Source organism: Elaeis guineensis, chromosome 5 (genome assembly GCF_000442705.2).
Source record: "Elaeis guineensis isolate ETL-2024a chromosome 5, EG11, whole genome shotgun sequence".
NCBI lineage: Eukaryota > Viridiplantae > Streptophyta > Magnoliopsida > Arecales > Arecaceae > Elaeis > Elaeis guineensis.
Window position 1 is genome coordinate 74,610,067 of NC_025997.2, and position 16,729 is coordinate 74,626,795.

At 52.9% G+C, this 16,729-nt stretch overlaps 1 protein-coding gene across 1 annotated transcript; it reads left to right on the top strand.

Annotated features, from left to right (window-relative positions):
- The first annotated feature begins 341 nt into the window (after positions 1–341).
- LOC109504750 (guanosine nucleotide diphosphate dissociation inhibitor At5g09550-like) lies at positions 342–16,423 on the top strand. The gene is made up of 7 exons (XM_073257411.1): positions 342–1,065; positions 1,137–1,215; positions 14,848–14,896; positions 14,965–15,039; positions 15,365–15,430; positions 16,138–16,182; positions 16,415–16,423. Exons 2-7 carry the CDS (start codon positions 1,148–1,150, stop codon positions 16,421–16,423), a joined length of 312 nt encoding a protein of 103 aa, XP_073113512.1. The 5' UTR covers positions 342–1,065; positions 1,137–1,147.
- The last annotated feature ends 306 nt before the right edge of the window (positions 16,424–16,729 follow it).

The following is a 16,729-nucleotide window of genomic DNA, read 5'->3' on the forward strand; positions in this document are numbered from 1 at the left end:
ATTTTTAATTTATATTTCAATGATTAAACGTGAATAAATTAAATTTGCTAATGGATAAATATGGATAACTCAAATCCATTAAAAAATATATTAAATATTAATAAAAAATAATCGATATAAAAAAATAATATTAAAATAAAAAAATTAAATATAAAAAAATTAAATTTATTAATAAATAAATATGGATAATTTAAATTTATTAAAAAATATATTAAGTATTAACAAAAAATAACCGATGTCAGGAGAGGAGTGTAAAAAAAAAAAAAATAAATAAATAAAAAAACACCGATCCCATCTCTCTTAATTTAAATACAGGGGAGGGAGAAAATGTCAACGCTCCAAATCCAAACACTCTTCCCCAAACCCTTCTCGCATTTCTTCACCACCAACCCCTGATTCTTCCCACTCTTCTTCCACTCCCCATGCCCTAACTATTCCTCCTTTACCCCCTCCTTTTATCGGAGAAGCCCTCGCCGCTGCCCAAAACCCTTCATCCCCTTAAAAGAGTCAGCCACTCCCGACCCGAGCTCTAACTCGAACTCTTGTTCCGACCCCAGACCTAGCCCTAACCCGACGAAGCCAACAGGTCGGCGTTCGAAGCCCGTCCCCGGAGGGAGGAACTGCCACCGGGACTCCGACGACGCTTTCCCGTCGACGATGCCACGGAAGCCACGACGCGGCCGGCAGAGTGAGGCGGCGGCAGTGGAGGACTTCGTCTGGGACCGGCTTAACCGGATCTTCGCCTTTATCTGGGAGTAGAACGCCGGGGTCTTGGAGGGGAAAGAGGAGGTCTTAAAGCATAGGACTTTGGAAGAGGAGGAGGAGGAGAGCTCGGAGGGTGGGGGGAAGGAGGTGATGGAAGAGGAGGATCCAAACTGGCCTTTGGATGTGGATATCGGGTAGGGGATCAGGGCATCGGAATACTTTGAGAAGCATCCGATCAAGAATGTGGTCGTCGATGGGGTGGAGATCGATTGGGAGGGAGAGGTGGATGAGGGGTGGGTGAAAGAGATCAACTTCTTGGAGTGGGAGAGCTTTGCCTTCCATCCCAGCCCTCTCGTGATTGTAAGATCACTTTCAATCTATTGCTAGAATTCTCAGCTTTTATCCATTTTTATCTTTTTAATGAACTGCAGGCAGGCAAAGGATGCCCTTAAGATACTTAAGAAGCGCCTTGGAAACAAAAATCCCAAAATACAACTTTTGGCACTTTTTGTGAGTACATGAAGATATGTTCACCTGCAATTAAGAAATTATCATTTTGCAAACTATTGGTGCAAAAATCTGCCAGCGCCGGAGAAACTGGAGTTGGAGAAGCCACGATCGCCGCCGGGACCTGCAAAGGAAATCTAAACCGGAGGTGGGGTTGCTCCGGCAAGACCCTCCGACGCTCAAGTCAGTTCTCTGCCTCAACAAGAATGGAGTGCTCGAACGGAGAATTTAGCAGAGTTTTTAGATAAGACAAAAGAGCTTAAAGAATAACGTATCTGAGTTCCCCTTTTATAGGCGGGAGAGGCAACGGACTGATGGCGACGTTTGTAATCGCCTGGTAGTGGGCCGCCCATGGTCAGGGGAATTGATTGCGAAATATAATGGAGCAGATATGTGGGCATCACTTCGACCCGCCACGTGGAGTCTGTTATGAGGGGTGGAGCAGCGTCCGTCGTCAGGAGAATCGCATGGTATCCGTCGCAGGAGGTGGAGCAGGTTCGTGGCCGTCACTGTGGCTTGCCAGGGGATAGTGGAACTGTGCGGAGTCCGCCACAGGAAGTGGAGCAGGGCGGCTATGGCCACTGCGGCTTGTCAGAGAATGATGGTACTGCGCGGAGTCCGCCACAGGAAGTGGAGCAGGGTCGTGGCCATTTTGAGGGCCTGTCAGGAGGTGCGGATCTGTCGATTGGAGCTCGGTAACGGCCGGAGCCCGGTTTCTGTAGGAGTCCTGACGGAGCAGCAGTTGATACCGAGAGCGGAGCCCGGCTCCCGTGGGAGTCCGGGCGGAGCTGCGCTGATGTCGACAGTGGAGCTCGGCTCCCGTAGGAGTCCGGGCGGAGCTGCACTTGCTGATGGCGGTGGAGCCCGGCTCCCGTAGGAGTCCGGGCTGAGCTGCACTTGTTGATGGCGGTGGAGCCCGGCTCCCGTAGGAGTCCGGGCTGAGCTGCACTTGCTGATGGCGGTGGAGCCCGGCTCCCGTAGGAGTCCGGGCGGAGCTGCACTGCAAATAAAGTTAAGGGTGAAATCCGGCTCTGATAGGAGTCCGGATTGAGCTTACCAGCCGTTGATACTGAGAGCGGAGCCCGGCTCCCGTGGGAGTCCGGGCGGAGCTGCGCTGATGTCGACAGTGGAGCTCGGCTCCCGTAGGAGTCCGGGCGGAGCTGCACTTGCTGATGGCGGTGGAGCCCGGCTCCCGTAGGAGTCCGGGCTGAGCTGCACTTGTTGATGGCGGTGGAGCCCGGCTCCCGTAGGAGTCTGGGCTGAGCTGCACTTGCTGATGGCGGTGGAGCCCGGCTCCCGTAGGAGTCCGGGCTGAGCTGCACTTGCTGATGGCGGTGGAGCCCGGCTCCCGTAGGAGTCCGGGCGGAGCTGTACTTGCTGATGGCGGTGGAGCCTGGCTCCCGTAGGAGTCCGGGCGGAGCTGCACTGCAAACAAAGTTAAGGGTGAAATCCGGCTCTGATAGGAGTCCGGATTGAGCTTACCAGCCGTTGATACTGAGAGCGGAGCCCGGCTCCCGTGGGAGTCCGGGCGGAGCTGCGCTGATGTCGACAGTGGAGCTCGGCTCCCGTAGGGGTCCGGGCGGAGCTGCACTTGCTGATGGCGGTGGAGCCCGGCTCCCGTAGGAGTCCGGGCTGAGCTGCACTTGTTGATGGCGGTGGAGCCCGACTCCCGTAGGAGTCCGGACTGAGCTGCACTTTTGATGGCGGTGGAGCCCGGCTCCCGTAGGAGTCCGGGCTGAGCTGCACTTGCTGATGGCGGTGGAGCCCGGCTCCCGTAGGAGTCCGGGCTGAGCTGCACTTGCTGATGGCGGTGGAGCCCGGCTCCCGTAGGAGTCCGGGCGGAGCTGCACTTGCTGATGGCGGTGGAGCCCGGCTCCCATAGGAGTCCGGGTGGAGCTGCACTGCAAACAAAGTTAAGGGTGAAATCCGGCTCTGATAGGAGTCCGGATTGAGCTTACCAGCCGTTGATACTGAGAGCGGAGCCCGGCTCCCGTGGGAGTCCGGGCGGAGCTGCGCTGATGTCTACAGTGGAGCTCGGCTCCCGTAGGAGTCCGGGCGGAGCTGCACTTGCTGATGGCGGTGGAGCCCGGCTCCCGTAGGAGTCCGGGCTGAGCTGCACTTGTTGATGGCGGTGGAGCCCGGCTCCCGTAGGAGTCCGGGCTGAGCTGCACTTTTGATGGCGGTGGAGCCCGGCTCCCGTAGGAGTCCGGGCTGAGCTGCACTTATTGATGGCGGTGGAGCCCGGCTCCCGTAGGAGTCCGGGCTGAGCTGCACTTGCTAATGGCGGTGGAGCCCGGCTCCCGTAGGAGTCCGGGCTGAGCTGCACTTGTTGATGGCGGTGGGGCCCGGCTCCCGTAGGAGTCCGGGCGGAGCTACACTTGCCGATGGCGGTTCCGCCGTGGGTTCCGGCTTTGGGTATTTTATACCCAACACCAGTCCCCCTACATCCGAGTTTTGAATTTCAAATGAAGGAAGTACACAGAAGTACAGTCGGAATCGTCCCTTCGAATCCCGTGCCCTGCTGCTCCCAGATATTTTGGCATTAAATGAGCGCGTGCCGGAGTCTTTTCGAATTGGGGCGGTGCGAGAGGACGCTTCGAAGACCCCATAGGTACGCTGGCCTAGGTACGGCGCAATTATGACCCTGCCAACCGCCAGCCGCCTTCAGCCGTCTGCCACGGGGAGTGGGACACGCGTCGGATGCGGACTGGCCTGGGGGGGATTCGAGATCATTATGGCGCCGGATCCCAGGGCCTATTTAAACCCGTCCTCCCCCCCTTCAGGCGCCCCACTCCGTTTCTGATTTCTTGCTGGCGTCTGTCATCTCCCCGAGAGTCCGCTCTAGCGAACGCCCTCTCGAGCCGTAGGCGCCTTCCGCTTCTCGCTCCCCAGGCCCCCAGAGCAAGATAGGTTAGTGCCCACCTTCTTCTTCTTACCGCCTAGGGTCCTCTCCTCCTTTCACTTCTTTTGTGCCTTCTCCTGAGTTGACCTCCGGCGTCTCCCTCCCTTCTCGTCTTGCTTTTCTAGGGTCCTTTAGGTTCTCCCCCAAAGAAAAATGTCTTCCGATTCTTCTGCCCCCGTAAGTTCCGGGAGTTCTTCTGCTTCAAACCCCCAGGCCCCTGTCTCTGCGGACGAACCCGCGTTCGGGGCAGGGCCTCGCCCGATTTTCGCACCGGGCGCCATTCCTTGTTCGTCGACTCCGGACGAACTTCTCCTGATAAGGGCTCGGTACGGGGTCCCTTCAGAGTACGATCTGGAGCTTCCTGGCCCCTCTGACCGGGCCAGCGCTCCCCCTCCTGGTCGCTTTTGTTTGTACCAGGAGGCATTCCGTGCCGGACTCCGGCTTCCGCTTCCTGTTTTTGTTGCCACCTTCTTCCGTTTCTTAGACATTTCTCTCGCCTCTGTCGCCCCGAATTCCTTTAGGTTTTTGATAGGGTTTCTCTCTCTCTGTCATATAGCCGAGGTCCAGCCTTCCCTCTCCCTGTTCAGACATTTCTACACCTTCAAACGCCATCCTTCAGCGAAGGACTGGTGGTACTTCTCCCCCCAGTTCAGTAAGAAGGGGTTGCTGAAGGGCGCCCCTTCTTCGATTCACAACTGGAAGGGGAAATTTCTCTTCATTTACTGTCCGACCCTGGAACTGGGCCTGCCCCCTTGGGGGTCTCTGAGGGATTCCGTCCGCCGGGCTCCCAGCCTGGGAGAGGACGATCTTCAGGCCACCCAGAAGCTCCTGAGCTACCCCGCTCCTTCCCTTCCAAACCTACTGAGGGAGCAGCTTCTTTTCAACATCGACCTGAGCCTTCAGGATCCAGCAAGTATATATCTTTCCTTTTCTTGTCTTCTTCTTCTCTCTCTTTCTTTCTCTCCTCTTTTCTCTTTCTCTTTTTCCTTTCTTCTTCTCTTTTTTTTTTTTTTTTTTTTTTTTGACTCTGGACTGATCGATGCCGCTTTTTCCTTCTTCTTTTCTTTTCCTTTTTTTTTTTCTAGCAATGGACGCCGAAGCCACACGGATGCTCGCCAAGGCCATGAGAGCCCAGAAAAGGAAGGGCGCGACGACTTCTGGCTCGGCGAAGAGGGCCAGGGTGGAGGAGACGAGCTTGGCTGCCCCCGCCCAGGCGACCCCGGCAATCGACATTCCTTCGGATGCCGAGCTAGCGGCCCCCCGGGCTCCCTCAAGGAGCCCGCCGACCGGGGTCCCCATTCCGGAGGTCCGCCCCGCGGAGGCGCCCGCTGCGGGGAGGAGGAGAAAATCGGTGGCCCGCCGGCCGAGCAGTCACCGAACCGCTGCAGACGAGTCCGTCTGCTCCGAAGGGGGATCGGAGAACCCCTTCAACGACAAGGCTCTGATCCGTTGGCTGCTCGATGGTTGTATTCTGTCCGATGTCGTGGAGAGGATCGACCGTGCCGATCCCGAGCAGCGGGCTTGGGACACCTTGGGGTCCTTTCTTGAGGTAAGCGGATTTTTATTTGCACAGTTGCTCGGTCTTTGTTGTAATTCTCCATCTGTCCTTGCAGATCGGGCACCAGCTCTTCGCCTATGTCGAGGCGTCGGGCCGCATGAGAAGGGACCTTCTTCGGGCGGAGGAGCGTTGCCAAGATGAGGTTGCTCGTCTTCAAGCGAAGACGGCCGAGGTGGCCGCCCTCCGGGAGGCCCTGGAGAGAGAGAGACAAGATCGGGAAGAGGAAAGACGAGCCCGGGAGGAGGAGAGGCGAAGCTTGGAGGAGTCGGCAAGGAAGGCGGAGGCCGAGGTCGCCCATCTGGCCGAGCAAACTCCGGTTCTGGTCTCGGAGGCCAGGACCCTTGCGGTGGAGGAGTTCAAGACCTCCGCGGAGATGAGGGAGCTGAACGTTCAGTTCGGCCTGGAGGCGTTCACCAAGAGGTTCGAGCTCTGCCGAGAGAGGGTGGCCAGCAGATACCCCGACCTTGATCTCGACTTTTTGGAGGAGTCTGACGACGAGGCCGCCCCTTCGTCCGCCGCTGCCGCAGTTGCACCCTCCGCGCCGGGCTCTCCACCCCCTGCCCCTGAGGTCTGAGACCTCCGATCTTGTATCTTTCTCTTGTCGCCATATTTTCTTTCCGCTTGTCTTCAAAATTAATCAATAAAGTTGAATTTCTTATTGTGGATGGTCTTTCCTTCCCCCTGCTCCTTCTTTCCTGCCTTTCTTCTCGTAATGAGCTGGTCTTTGACGTTTGCATTTCCCAATGGCAGCGCCCCGCCGAAGCACTCCCCTTGCCCCTGGGGGTCCCGCTGAAGTCGACTATCCAACGGCTCAAAAAGGAGGTCCTCCACCTGATGAAGAAGTTGAAAAAGTCAGAGGACAAGCTCCGCAAGTCGAAAAAATGCTATTCTGAGGCCGCCGCTGAGGCCGCCCACTTCAGGAGTCTCCAAGTGAAGGCAATCATGGACTACAGCCGGAGGAAGGCGAACTTCGCAAAGGAGCTCGAGGAATGCACGAAGAGTGCCAGCGACCGAACTTGGGCTCAAGAAGCCAGGATCAGCGCCCTTAAGGTGGAGCTGGCAGCTGCGAAGAGGAGGATCGGCCAGCTGGAAGGGAACTCATCCCGGCTCACAGCACGGGATGAGCAGATATGGTCACAAAAGGTTTCCGACCTCCAGAAGCAGCTCCAAGATGCTGAGGTGGGCCACGATGTGCAGCGGGCCAGCTGGCACCGACAGGTAGAAGAGTACAAAGGGAGATTCCGTCAAGCGGCGGACGAGGTCGTTCGTCTCCAGAGGCAGTTGGTCTCTGGGCGCAGCTTGCTAACGCCCAAGATACCGAAGAGCTCCAAGCCCTGAGAGGCACTGTCGAAGGGATTTCTGTCTCCCTTGGGGAGAAGACAGCCGAGCTGCAACAAGTAAAAATCCAACTGGGGCTTGAGCGGAAGGCCGTCGCGGACGCAGAGGCGGAGTCTGAAGTTTTGCGGAAGTGGCATCGGAAAGCGGAGGCTGAGAGCCGGCGACTTCGTCAGGCGCTCCAGGATATGCTGCAAAAGAAGGAAGAACTAAAGGAAACAGTGGGTAGCCTGAGGCAGTCCTGGTTGGGGGATGGAGGTGATCACCCTAGGTTAGAGGGAGCAGGACCTCCTTAGAGTTCTTTTGTAGTCACCCCCTTTTTGTAGCTGCCCCCCTTTTTTTTTTTTTTTTTTTTTTTTTTTGGTCGTTTTGTCCCTCTTTCTCTGGCCGTCTTGGCCCTGTGGTACATATATCGAAAATGAGGAAAAAGCACTTCGTGTTACCTTGTCTGCGCGTAGCACCGACATTGTCGTTCGTTGACCCTTTCTCGTTGTTTGGCCTGTTTGGCTTAGAGGTCGTCGTGGGAAGGGGCTCTTCCCTTCCATCCGACCTCGTCATGTGGTCAAGTCTCGCCACCATTTTTAACCCTTGCCGGCGAAGTAGCGGATGGAGCCCGGCTTTCTTAGGAGCCCGGGCGAAGTCTTTCTTGGCGGCGGAACCCGGTTCCCGTAGGAGTCCGGGCGGAGCTTCCCTGGCGGCGGAACCCGGCTCCCGTAGGAGTCCGGGCGAAGCTTACCTTGGCGGCGGAGCCCAGCTCCCGTAGGAGTCCGGGCGGAGCTTCCCTGGCGGCGGAACCCGGCTCCCGTAGGAGTCCGGGCGAAGCTTACCTTGGTGGCGGAATCCGGCTCCCGTAGGAGTCCGGGCGGAGCTTACCTTGGCGGCGGAACCCGGCTCCCGTAGGAGTCCGGGCGAAGCTTCCCTTGGCGGCGGAACCCGGCTCCCGTAGGAGTCCGAGCGGAGCTTTCCTTTGTCGTGGAAACCCGGCTCCCGTAGGAGTCCGGGCGGAGCTTACCTTCCACTTTGCTCTTGTCAGGACGAGGTTCTCCTCCTGTTCCTGTCAGGGCCGTGGGGACACGTTAGGGTGTTGTAAGGCCTCTCCCTCCATCCGGTCTAAAAGAACCGGGCCTTCGACTTTGCTCAAGTTAGGGCGAGGTTCTCCTCCTGTCCCTAACAGGGCTGTGGGGGCACGTTAGGGCGTTGTAAGGCCTCTCCCCCCATCCGGTCTAAAAGAACCGGACCTTCGACTTTGCTCAAGTTAGGGCGAGGTTCTCCTCCTGTCCCTAACAGGGCTGTGGGGGCACGTTAGGGCGTTGTAAGGCCTCTCCCCCCATCCGGTCTAAAAGAACCGAGCCTTCGACTTTGCTCAAGTTAGAGCGAGGTTCTCCTCCTGTCCCTAACAGGGCTGTGGGGGCACATTAGGACGTTGTAAGGCCTCTCTCCCCATCCGGTCTAAAAGAACCGGGCCTTTGACTTTGCTCATGTCAGGATGAGATTCTCCTCTTTTTCCCGACATGGCCGTTGTTTTTGGAGGGGTCATACCCAGTCATAATACATCCGCGTTGAGTAGGAGGAGCGCGTTAGCTAGAAAGAAAAGTAGATTCAAAATGAAATAGTAAGCAATACATTTACAGTTCTCCCGCTCCTTGAGGTCCTCCGGTGATGGAGTCGATGGTCTCGATAGGAGGCCGATCCCCGGGCTGCTCCTCCCTTTTCTGCGGTTCGGGCGGTGGGAGGGCTCTTGGCCGGTCTCCTCTACCCTCAGGCCGGCGGCGGATGAATCTGTCGAGCCGACCTCGCCGGATGAGCTCCTCGATCTCGTCCTGGAGCTGGATGCACTCTTCGGTGTCGTGGCCGTGGTCGCGGTGGTAGAGGCAGAACTTGTTGGGGTTGCACTTCCCGGGGTGCGTGCGCATTCTCTCCGGCCTAGGGAGCAGTTCTCTGACCTCCATCAGTACCTGGGCCTTCGAGGCGTTGAGGGGGGCGTAGTTGCGGAATTTCCCTGACGGGGAACCCCACCGAAACCTGTTGTCCGGGCTCCTCTGCCTGCGTGCCCGGGGGGGAGTATGGGCGCGCTTATGCCCAGGAGGGGATCGGGAGCGAGGCCGGGCTTCCTTTGGCCTCTTCTCAACTGCGAGCTTACCAGAATTTCCCGCCTGGCGCTCCCTCGCAGTCTCTTCATCTTTCATTTTGAAGGCCTCTTCCGCTCGGGCGTATCCTTCAGCCCGAGCCAGCAGATCAGCGAAATCCCTGGGGTACTTCTTCTCCAGGGAGTATAAGAGGTCATTCTTCTGAAGGCCACCTTTCAGGGCGGCCATGGCAACCGACTGGTCCAAGTTCCGGACTTCCAACGCCGCGATGTTGAAGCGGTTGATGTAGGCCCGTATGGACTCCCCTTCCCTCTGCTTGATGTTGATGAGGGACTCCGAACCTTTTCGGGGACGTCGGCTGCTGACAAAATGGGCCACGAATTGGTGGCTCATTTGATCAAAGGAGAATACGGTACCCGGCTTCAGAGCTGAGTACCAGTTTCTTGCTGCTCCCTTCAAGGTAGACAGGAAAGCCCGGCACAAGATGGCGTCAGGGGCACCGTGGAGTAGCATCATCGTTCGAAAGGCCTCCAGATGATCGATCGGGTCCGACGTCCCGTCGTAGCTTTCGAACTGAGGAAGCTTGAAATTCGGCGGGATCGGTTTCTGCATAATCATTTGGGAGAAGGGAGGGTCAGTGCAGATATCCTCACCGTAAGCGGGAGGCACATGGCGGAGTTCTTCGATCCGCCGGTTCATCTCCTGAAGCCTCCGGTCCAGGAAATCCTCTCGACTTCGAGTCTCGAGGGTCCTTTGGCAGAACGGGGGCAGGGATCTCCCAGGGGTGGAGTCGTGGTCCGATTGAGGGCTCTCCACCCTTGGGTTCGCCTTCCCGGGAAGGACGGGGCGGCTGGCCCAGGTGGCCCGCCCCACCGCCGGGTTCTGGCATTCCGGAGATGCCCCTTCCGGATGCGCCGACGCCTGCGGCGGCTGCTGCTGCATTGCCTATACGGCCTCGACGAGGCCTTTGACCTGCTGCGCCAGCAAGTCAAACTGCTCCGCACCGACCGCCGGCGATCATCGCCGGAGGGGGAGGAGGAGCTGGCTGAGAAACGGGAGGGGAGGCCGGAGCCTGAGATCTGGCCGCGGAGGCCGTGGACCGTCGGGTGGACGCCCTGCGTGGAGGCATCGGGTGTCGATCTCGCGGGGGAGGATTAGGAGTAGATGACGGAGAGATGGCTGGAGACGGCTCCGTTGAGCGCTCCTTCAAGAACAAGGGTGCTGCGAAGACACAGGGCCCTTCCTCTAGCGCCAATCCTGTTGGTGCAAAAATCTGCCTACGTCGGAGAAGCTGGAGTTGGGGAAGCCGCGGTCGCCGCCGGGACCTGCAAAGGAAGTCTAAACCGGAGGTGGGGTTGCTCCGGCAAGACCCTCCGACGCTCAAGTCAGTTCTCTGCCTCAACAAGAATGGAGTGCTCGAACGGAGAATTTAGCAGAGTTTTTAGATAAGGCAAAAGAGCTTAAAGAATAACGTATCTGAGTCCCCCTTTTATAGGCGGGGGAGGCAACGGACTGATGGCGACGTTTGTAACCGCCTGGTAGTGGGCCGCCCATGGTCAGGGGAATTGATTGCGAAATATAATGGAGCAGATACGTGGGCATCACCTCGACCCGCCACGTGGAGTCTGTTATGAGGGGTGGAGCAGCGTCCGTCGTCAGGAGAATCGCATGGTATCCGTCGCAGGAGGTGGAGCAGGTTCGTGGCCGTCACTGTGGCTTGCCAGGGGATAGTGGAGCTGTGCGGAGTCCGCCACAGGAAGTGGAGCAGGGCGGCTATGGCCACTGCGGCTTGTCAGGGAATGATGGTACTGCGCGGAGTCCGCCACAGGAAGTGGAGCAGGGTCGTGGCCATTTTGAGGGCCTGTCAGGAGGCGCGGATCTGTCGATTGGAGCTCGGTAACGGTCGGAGCCCGGTTTCTGTAGGAGTCCTGACGGAGCAGCAGTTGATACCGAGAGCGGAGCCCGACTCCCGTGGGAGTCCGGGCGGAGCTGCGCTGATGTCGACAGTGGAGCTCGGCTCCCGTAGGAGTCTGGGCGGAGCTGCACTTGCTGATGGCGGTGGAGCCCGACTCCCGTAGGAGTCCGGGCTGAGCTGCACTTGTTGATGGCGGTGGAGCCCGGCTCCCGTAGGAGTCCGGGCTGAGCTGCACTTGCTGATGGCGGTGGAGCCCGGCTCCCGTAGGAGTCCGGGCAGAGCTGCACTTGCTGATGGCGGTGGAGCCCGGCTCCCGTAGGAGTCCGGGCGGAGCTGCACTGCAAACAAAGTTAAGGGTGAAATCCGGCTCTGATAGGAGTCCGGATTGAGCTTACCAGCCGTTGATACTGAGAGCGGAGCCCGGCTCCCGTGGGAGTCCGGGCGGAGCTGCGCTGATGTCGACAGTGGAGCTCGGCTCCCGTAGGAGTCCGGGCGGAGCTGCACTTGCTGATGGCGGTGGAGCCCGGCTCCCGTAGGAGTCCGGGCTGAGCTGCACTTGTTGATGGCGGTGGAGTCCGGCTCCCGTAGGAGTCCGGGCTGAGCTGCACTTGCTGATGGCGGTGGAGCCCGGCTCCCGTAGGAGTCCGGGCTGAGCTGCACTTGCTGATGGCGGTGGAGCCCGGCTCCCGTAGGAGTCCGGGCGGAGCTGCACTTACTGATGGCGGTGGAGCCCGACTCCCGTAGGAGTCCGGGCGGAGCTGCACTGCAAACAAAGTTAAGGGTGAAATCCGGCTCTGATAGGAGTCCGGATTGAGCTTACCAGCCGTTGATACTGAGAGCGGAGCCCGGCTCCCGTGGGAGTCCGGGCGGAGCTGCGCTGATGTCGACAGTGGAGCTCGGCTCCCGTTGGGGTCCGGGCGGAGCTACACTTGCTGATGGCGGTGGAGCCCGGCTCCCGTAGGAGTCCGGGCTGAGCTGCACTTGTTGATGGCGGTGGAGCCCGGCTCCCGTAGGAGTCCGGGCTGAGCTGCACTTGTTGATGGCGGTGGAGCCCGGCTCCCGTAGGAGTCCGGGCTGAGCTGCACTTTTGATGGCGGTGGAGCCCGGCTCCCGTAGGAGTCCGGACGGAGCTGCACTTGCTGATGGCGGTGGAGCCCGGCTCCCGTAGGAGTCCGGGCGGAGCTGCACTGCAAACAAAGTTAAGGGTGAAATCCGGCTCTGATAGGAGTCCGGATTGAGCTTACTAGCCGTTGATACTGAGAGCGGAGCCCGGCTCCCGTGGAAGTCCGGGCGGAGCTGCGCTGATGTCGACAGTGGAGCTCGGCTCCCGTAGGAGTCCGGGCGGAGCTGCACTTGCTGATGGCGGTGGAGCCCGGCTCCCGTAGGAGTCCGGGCTGAGCTGCACTTGTTGATGGCGGTGGAGCCCGGCTCCCGTAGGAGTCCGGGCTGAGCTGCACTTGTTGATAGCGGTGGAGCCCGGCTCCCGTAGGAGTCCGGGTGGAGCTGCACTTGCCGATGGCGGTTCCGCCGTGGGTTCCGGCTGTGGGTATTTTATACCCAACACAAACTAATACTGTCAGAAAAATATAATATTAGAATGGCTTGTCATATTTTTTCTTACTACATTTCTTTGAGCTTTGTTTCTAGTGATGCTACTGGTAGTGAACACAATTTTCTTGAACGATGGTTTTCTTGAATTCAGCTTCTTTTTTTTTTTTTTTTTTTAAGTTGTTTTTCTTACCATATATCACTTATGCATTGCATCCTGTGCACTGAAAATTGGAAGTTGTTGAGGACAGCAAATAGCATTATGAACATTCTTTTACAGCACATAATTTCAATCCATGTTATGAATGTATGTCTTTATGCCGAAATCTCATGAAGCAGCCGAGGGAAAAGTTAACTAGTTCCTCCACATATGTGCGTTATGTGGATCATAAGTAATCAATAGTTTTGCTTTCTTTAGCATCTTTAGAAGATAACAATGTGCTTTTGCTGAGAATTTAGTCTTTATCCGAACAAATGGATAAACAGATCCAAAAAGCTGAGCTCATATAAACAAGCCTGGCTGGTTATGAGTTCAGGATAAGCTTTGGCAAATAGGTTGAATAATGATTTAGGTTCTATTGGGGTTTTCTTGACAAGTTTACTTCAGTAGCATTTCTCATATGGTATATTCTGTTTCTCTAGTAATAGATATGTGTTCTCGGAATTATTAATTCAGGTGTTAGAGACTTTAAGCAAAAATTGTGGTGACTATATTCACCAACAAATTGCTGAGTGGGATATTTTGCATGAAATGGTGAAGGTAGTGAAGAAAAAGGTAAGTGTTGCTTCTCATCAAACACCTTTATGTTATATTTTACTGTTGGAAATAGTGTCCCAAAGTCAATCGTCAGTCTGTTGACGGTTGTGCTCTTTTTTATATTAGTATATGAATTATAAATAAATAAAAATTATTTTAATATTTTTTCATCACAAAAAATATTTCATCTTCTAATGAACTCCTGTATTGTGGTGAAGTCCTTAGGGCTATTTAGACTCGACAAAGGAGGATTTGTCGTTTAGTCCTTAAATTTGTTCGTGATCAAATGATACGTTGTTACCAAGGACGACGACGTTTATCAAGCATAGGTCGTTGTGTGCCATATGGATTGGTTGTCCTCTTAACCAAGGAGTGTGGAGACACTGGTATGGCATACAGGTGAGATGTAAGGGTACATCTGCACTGAGCGTGACCGACTCCGGAGCTATTTCTGCTGTCAAGATTTGCTCCGATGGGATATGGGTATAACTGTCCCTCCGATCTGAGACTGCCATGATGACTTGCAAGCAACTCACTGCACTTAGGCACTGGACTACCTGAATTTTTAATTCAGTGACGGTAGGCTACTGGGTGTAGTCAAGTACTTTACTTGTCGGTGCGTGTGTCAAGATGGGATTGACCACTCCAGTTCAGGAGCTGTGTACAGTTGTGTTTCAATTTAACAAAATCTTGGCCAGGATAGTCCTAGTGAGGAGTCACAGGACTGTTTGAGTTGAGCACGATTCGGATGATCTGATCAGGGTTGACAGTTTAACCCTGAGTCGTCCTAAATATAGGGGTCAAAAGGGATGAATTATACAGTAACCATATTCATGTAGGTTCTGAGTGTTGCGATTGCGACTATTCGACCTATCCGGATGTCGGGTACCATTACTAGATGGTCACTTCGATTAGTACAGGAATTGGTTCCTGTGCTACCGGTTTAGGTTCGAACCTACGGGGTCACACACATTAGAGGTTCCTATCTGATCTGATGGCTGATGAAGAGTCCTAATGCTCATGGACTTTGAGTCCTACGTATTTGGAACTTTGTGATCGAGAATCAGGATTCTCTAATCATGAGTTCTACACATTTTGGTGATAGGTTAAGAAGGTTGGCAAAGTTGCTAGAGCCATTGCTATAATGAGCCATCCCATCCCAAATACCGATTAATCTCACTCGGTGCAGGTTATACTTCCACAGAAACAACTGGGTTGCAAGTCAGACATGTGAGTTAATTCCTCCAACAATTTTGTTTGTTGGGGTGGGGTTGGCTAGTGGTGTGTGTGTTTTGTTAGAAATTGCATTGGTCTTTCTTTCTGAATTACCTATATTTTTATTTTTTTAATGCCCCTTGGTTGACCAAATAGATACCTTTTCTATTGTTCTTATTCTCTCAATGTTGCCCCAAAAGGGAATTTCATCGCATTTGTCTCAATAGAAGTCGAAACTAACCAGCCTGAATTAGAGCTAAAGCCAGGAATCGATCTTCTTGGCCCAGTTGATGAGATATTTTTTGATACATATGACAGATATGAACCTATCAATGAACCCTTGCTGGACGGTTGCTTCATATCAACTGTAAGTATATTATTTTTTCGCCTGCTTAACTTCATGGATATCTATTTACAAATTTTCGAATATCACAGATTTATGATGCTACAACACGTTTTGAATCAACCGTCATGGATGTGCTTGCTATGTATACCAAGATCACTGGAAAGGTAATGGTCACTATTCATCTTCCCTTAATTCCTTCAGAGTAAATGTTGTTGCCTACTTGAGACCAAGTCAATCACTTCTTGTCTCACTCATAGGGAGTTGACATAATATAATGTTTGCAATATGAAGTTTTATATTTATACATGGATTTAATATGGAACCCAGTAGACCAAATGTTCCATGTCTTCTGACAGGCCTGCTATTATTGCTCCATAATTCCATCTGTCATGTCTTTTGTCCATTTTCAACCATTGTTAGTTGTTGGTTTGTTATGGTTTTCCTCTATATTGGTGTATTGAAAATAATTATTTCGAGTACCATTACCAGCTTGCTGGAGTTGTTACTATTGATGTGATGGGTGGGCCAACCATTGACTTTGTCTTTGGAAGAAAGGTATGTGAAATAGATATTTTGTAAAAATATAAAATCAACTAGCCTCTGCATATTAAGTGACCATTATCTCGTACAATAAAATTAATTTGATAAATAGATGTTGTTGAAGATACTATGAGAGTTAGTTTATTCAGGAATAAAATATAATGTAAAATTATATTGATATCATTAAGTCGGAAAGGTTATTTGGTGTGGAATTTATTAGGGATGTAACATAGGGAAGTTTTTTCAAATCCGTGGCATTCTTTCATCTTTATTCTGAATTTTGCTTTTATCTTAATCCAAGCAAACCTTTTTTATTTTGCTCTTATCGTTATGTTTGAATGGTCAAAAGTTCTCTCTTATTTTACTGAATATTTAATTATGAGATGGTCTGTAGATGATCAAATAACTATAGGCTTTACTGCGAAGCTATTTTTTTCCAGTCAGTTATACAGGTATTTTTTGAGAATGCAGTTATACTTATTTTTAAATTTTTGATGGTTGGTAGTTTATGACAACTTATATAGGTCAATGCAATGTAGGGGTATCTCATTTGAGGGAAGTGTTTTATTGGATGGGTCTGTCAGACAAAAATATTATGGCACTATCTGATGGTCATACTTTGGTAAAATATTAACATAATTCTGTAATATAAAGTTATGGGTGTGTTAGTATTTTTGACGATTATAGTTACTGACAATTTGTTTTTGGCCTTGATGTTGAAGGGAAGGGCTCATCATGAGAGAACAGGATTTGAAGGTGATACATTAGTAGTTTTTAATAGTGATTTAATTGCTAAAATGATATATATATATATATATATATATATATATATATATATATATATATTGTAGATTCAGGTCGGAGATATGATGGATAGTACCAAGGAAAGATAGGAATTATCTTGCTGATGGCTTCATAAGTTGATGAACTCTTAGATTTTGCAAAATTAATTTTTTGATATCATTAATTCAAGTTTATTTTATTCTCTTTTTGGTGTAGCAAAAATGAGCTTAGAACTTATGTATAAAGTGCAGGAGATCAGTTCGAACTTATTTATTCCATGTTTTAAATTCTAGTGTTTACTTTCTTTTATATTCAAAAATTTGATGGTGTATGATTGTGATAGCCCAAAACCCAGCCCAACCAAGTCCAGCCCAGCAGACCAAAGCCCCCAAAAAAAAAAAAAAACAAACAGAGTAAAAAATCGGAAAGAAGACTCGCGGTAGGAGTCTTCTTCTCCGGCAAGACCCAAGCCTATTAGGAGTCCTAGGATCTCTCGAAATCCTAGGACCCTCTATAAGGTCTCCCCTCTCT

Coding starts and splice junctions, on each gene's coding strand:
- LOC109504750 (XM_073257411.1), top strand. CDS start 1,148: ATGCCCTTAAGATACTTAAGAAGCGCCTTGGAAACAAAAATCCCAAAA. Junction 1,216..14,847: donor TACAACTTTTGGCACTTTTT/GTGAGTACATGA, acceptor TACATATGACAG/ATATGAACCTATCAATGAAC. Junction 15,431..16,137: donor ACTTTGTCTTTGGAAGAAAG/GTATGTGAAATA, acceptor TTGATGTTGAAG/GGAAGGGCTCATCATGAGAG.